Source organism: Mastacembelus armatus, chromosome 24 (assembly GCF_900324485.2).
Source record: "Mastacembelus armatus chromosome 24, fMasArm1.2, whole genome shotgun sequence".
Classification (NCBI taxonomy): Eukaryota; Metazoa; Chordata; class Actinopteri; order Synbranchiformes; family Mastacembelidae; genus Mastacembelus; species Mastacembelus armatus.
The window spans coordinates 9,985,903-9,990,741 of NC_046656.1; the positions used below are offsets into that span (position 1 = coordinate 9,985,903).

The window sequence follows — 4,839 nt, forward strand, 5'->3', positions numbered from 1 at the left end:
AGCTGGGGGTCTCCACTCGGCTTTAAGAGCCGTGCCAGTCCGAGGACGCCCACTTCATAAAACGGACCGCGGTGCGTAAAGGCTGCGCGTAAAAATCAGCGGAGAGAGACAAACCTATACACCCTTAAGTCAGCGCTTATTTTTTCCTACCGTTTTATCTCTCGCTTCAGGTTGACCTGGACGAGGTAAGATCCCACACGGAGAGAAGGGAGGATTAAAACACCATCTTCTGAGCTACATTTAAATTTTTTACCATCGGTCCTGCCGCCAGCATGATGTCCTATCTGAAGCAGCCGCCGTACACGGTGAACGGACTGAGCTTATCTACCTCAGGAGTGGACCTGCTGCATCCTTCAGTGGGATACCAAGGTAATATCCCCCAGGCTGCCACTATATTCAAACATCAATAATTTAAATGTATTAACAAAGAACATATTCTTTCTAAAACAACCGGAAAATATCCAGACTCATTTCCAATAATTTGCATTAATCATCCACGCTCTGATTTACATGTTTACAACGACAGGCCTATAATCATTGTTTTCCCTTCTTCTGAACAGCAACCCCTCGCAAACAGAGGAGAGAGAGGACGACTTTCACTCGGGCCCAGCTCGACGTGCTGGAGAACCTGTTCGCCAAGACTCGGTACCCTGACATCTTCATGAGGGAGGAGGTTGCCTTAAAGATTAACCTGCCCGAATCCCGAGTCCAGGTGAGCCTCCAGTACAAACATCTGGGCCCCACCGTCTCCATTCATGGCAGGTCGATAACTAATAATTTGACCCGGAAAATTCCTCTTCATTCTTGGAGAATTGTTTAACACCAACAGCCATTTATAGGGACGTTTTTATTTTTTCTGTATTTTCTTCCTATTGTGAATAGCTAAGCCACTCTTCTTTATTCAGAATGAAATGTAGTCTGACAAAACATAAAGTCTGTAAGACTATTAGGCCCATTAGAAAACTGGTTTTCAGCCTGAATAATTTGGGGAAATAACATAACTGGCTGATATGTTTTTTGTATTTATGTTTAGTTTGCCTTTTGATTGGGCTATATTTGCATTTAACTTAGCATTTTTAATTTTTTCTTTAATCATCAACAGTAAAAAGAACATTTCCAAACCTCAAGTTCTGTTATAGCTAAATATTTATAATATAAACATATTTTCTTCCAGGTATGGTTCAAAAACCGGCGAGCCAAACATCGCCAGCAGGCCCAGCAAACCCAAAGTGGAGCGCAGACCAAAACTGTCAGCAGACCGGTGAAAAAGAAAGGCTCTCCGGTCAGAGAAGCCAGTTCAGAGAGCGGAGCCAGTGGGCAATTTACACCGCCCTCGAGCACCTCACTCCCGGCTGTGAGCAGCAGTGCGGCCCCGGTCTCTATCTGGAGCCCGGCCTCCATCTCTCCACTTTCTGACCCGCTGTCTACCTCCTCCTCCTCCTCCTGCATGCAGCGATCTTACCCGATGACCTACACCCAAGCGTCCGGCTACAACCAGGGATACACAGGATCCTCGTCCTATTTCACCGGGATGGACTGCAGCTCCTACCTTTCACCTATGCACCACCAGTTATCCGCCGGGGGCCCCGCTATGAGTCCGATGGGCAGCAACGGGGTTTCCAGCCACCTAAGCCCCGCGTCGTCCCTCTCCTCGTCGGCGTACGGAGCGGGACTCGGCTTCAGCGGCGCGGCAGACTGCCTGGACTATAAAGACCAAACAGCTTCCTCATGGAAGCTCAATTTCAACGCGGACTGTTTGGATTATAAAGACCAAGCAGCGTGGAAATTTCAAGTGTTGTGAGAGCAGAAAATCAAAAGGGACAATTTTCACACACTATATACTTTACACAGGCAAATTGAAGCCCGAGGCTGGGAACAGCAAGTGCGTCGTTTTTCCACGACTACAGGCCCTAACTTCTACCTCGGGCAGAGCAGAGCAGAGCAGGACTGCCAGCCAGTTGTTTCACGTGTTGGGTTAACTTATTGAACATTCACACCGACTTCTCCCCAGCTTTGATCAAGGGCACAGAACAAAGTTATTGCCCAAAAGAAAAAAAAGGATCAAGAGAACGAAATATCCAAGTCTGACTTGGTTACGTTTGAATACTGGGTCAGGTTTTTCCTTTAAGCTCCTTAAAGACTCTCCTCTCCTGTCTTTTTTTAATTTTGTTGGCACGCTGAAGGGGCCCTTTGATCAAAGCCTTGTGCGTAAAAGTGCGTGTGAGTTGTAGAGTGTGTGTGACAGAGAGCAGCTCCGACATGAACCTGGATGCACTATTTAATTTATGAAAACTTTGTTGAAGACTAGTTAGAAGAGACAATCAGTCCGTTTGCGTGCTCATAAATGTCCCTCATGTGTTTTGAATTTTTATTTACCCATGTCTTAGTTTTTATTTTTTTTATTGTGCTATTCTGTACTACCTGTATGCAATTTTACTTGGCGCAATATATGCGCCACAAACCGGCTGTGAATTTCATAGATTTATTTCCATGTCTCCAGTGTTAAATGATAAATTATTATAAGGACATATTAGTTGGATTAAATAGGGAGTGCAGGGTAAATCAAGCCAGCAGCAAGCAGGCTCTATTTGGGCTGCAAGGTGCAGTGAAAAGGCCACAAACACACTAAATGATAATAAAGACATTTTGACCTGACTCAACTCTGTGGCTCCATATGTGAATCCACCAAAACTCACCTGCATCTGTACACAACACACCACAACAAGTCAACACACCTGATGAGGGAAACCTACATCATTTTACCAGCAAACCTATTTTGATTTTGCCCCTTTTTTGGTTTGGTACATTTTCTTGATCTACACTTAAAGTGTCGGTAGGACCATATTTAATGTTTTACAGGAAAAGGTTGTTTATTTGACTTGTCATGATCACTAAAATGTCACATTTTCTCCACTTTATTCTTCATCAGCCTCTGAAGTCCGTGATTTTTGTCACAACTACCCAGGCCGACAGGAATGTGAATTCTGGGAGAGCTATGTTAATCCCGTCTCTAAAAGAGGATAATCCAACATTTTTATTGGCGGCTACTCTTTGGTCCAGGGGCTCACCGCTGGCCAGTTCACACGGACTAATGTGAAATGAGCTCTGCTGCTCAAAGTCCAGGGGCAAACATGAGTTTAAATGCAGGTTATACACAGAGGAAATCTGCACAATGGCAACACATTGACTTTAAACAATATCGGTTGAGGCTCATGTGCTGGGGTAAATGTGTGATCACCCTGGGACCACCAGTGTGAAAAAGTAGTTTTTAAAATATATATTCTTAAAGACAACCACCGCAAAAGAGCCACTGAGATTAAGCTATACAAATGAAATATTAAAACTCCTCATTAAAATACATAATTGCTCATCTATTTTGCTAACATCACATTTATATTCAGCCTTATTTTGTTTTAAGCCTTTGCTTAACTGCTTTAAGCCTTTGACTTTACTGATGGTGAAGGCTTCTCTATAAAAATCTATTTATCAGAATTAGACATCTGTTGCAGTGATTATGATATAGTCCAACTATGTATGTATTGGACATAATCTCAGGAAATTTCTTTGGGGTTATAGGAGGAGAGAGTATATGAGCCTGAGCAGGTCCAGGGACTTGTGCATTGATTAAAGTAGAAAAAGGCTGGTGCAATCGGTCTAATTAGGACATAACGGGAGATTATGAGGCCTCTTATAACTCTGGCATGACTTTTTGCTGCCGCTGAAGAGCTTCAGTCTTCCAACCCTGAGCAAGAAGAGCCTGACTTATGTGAAAGGTGCACCATAATGGACATCACTGCAGTTTCAACACATTATACTTTGTTTTTTTTTTTTTTTTACACTGGATAATAATGGTTATAAATGGTTGAAGCTGCTAAAATAAAATATTGGTCTAAACAAAATTAATTAAGACAAATACAAAAATAAAGTCATTAAAATAATCGGAAAACTGCATGTACAGCTAAGCAGGAGCAAAAGCCATGCAAGAAAATGGATAATTCATACAATATGAGCAATATGCAATATTACAATATTATTTAATTTTCATTTACTTATTTAATTTTACAATATGCAATTGACTATAAATAAGGAGAAAATCCATTCCCTTCCATTGCCCCTAAACATTTAAGCGTTTACATTTTATTAGTGGCAGGTTCCGGGATGAAAAAATGCAATCCACCTGTAGTGTAAAATTAATAAATTCATAGAGGACAAAAAAAAAAAAAAAAAATCCAATCTGAACTCCATCTATATATTTTTGTTACCCCTGTCAATTTCTGAGAGCCTATATAACTTTCTTCCTTTTAGGGCCACATTTAAAGCTTCAACAGGTTCAGTAACTGTCAGCAAAGAGCAGTAAGTGAGTCTTCTTGCAGCAAGAGGATCAGGGCCCCGAGTGTCCATTTGGTTTTAATTAAGCACAAGCAACATTAAAGAGGACATATGGGTCCAGCAGACGCATTTCATTAATCCTCTCATCACATTTGAGGATGAGAAACAATAAAAAAGGGCCTAGAAAGCCTGTTCTTGGCGAGGCGACTGCACATTTTTTTGATCGTCGCCCTGAGGCAGGGCTTTCCCCAAGCAGCAGCACTTCACTACGGCCAGGGATTTTCAGGTTTCCCCACCGGGGTGAAGGGATCCGACAGATGCTGAAGGGGCATCTTGATCCAGCTACACAGTGGCGATCGGAAGGTTACTCAGAACCCAGAAGATGTAATATTAATTACTGAAACCTTTATAAGCTTCAGCTATTTTCAGTTGCCCAATAAGACAATGTATGGTGTATTCTTATTCCTATTATTGCTTTAGATTCATGAGATGGACTAATCAATAGTCCAT

General features: G+C 42.1%; 1 protein-coding gene across 2 annotated transcripts; it reads left to right on the top strand.

The window, feature by feature from the left end:
• Window positions 1-272: 272 nt before the first annotated feature.
• LOC113137214 (homeobox protein OTX2-like) lies at window positions 273-1,801 on the top strand. 2 transcript variants are annotated; one of them, XM_026318715.1, is made up of 3 exons: window positions 273-393; window positions 555-712; window positions 1,175-1,801. In XM_026318715.1, exons 1-3 carry the CDS (start codon window positions 273-275, stop codon window positions 1,799-1,801), a joined length of 906 nt encoding a protein of 301 aa, XP_026174500.1. The 2 variants fall into 2 exon arrangements, with proteins under 2 accessions (XP_026174500.1, XP_026174501.1); XM_026318716.1 differs by having other exon boundaries at window positions 273-369; window positions 561-712.
• Window positions 1,802-4,839: the final 3,038 nt, after the last annotated feature.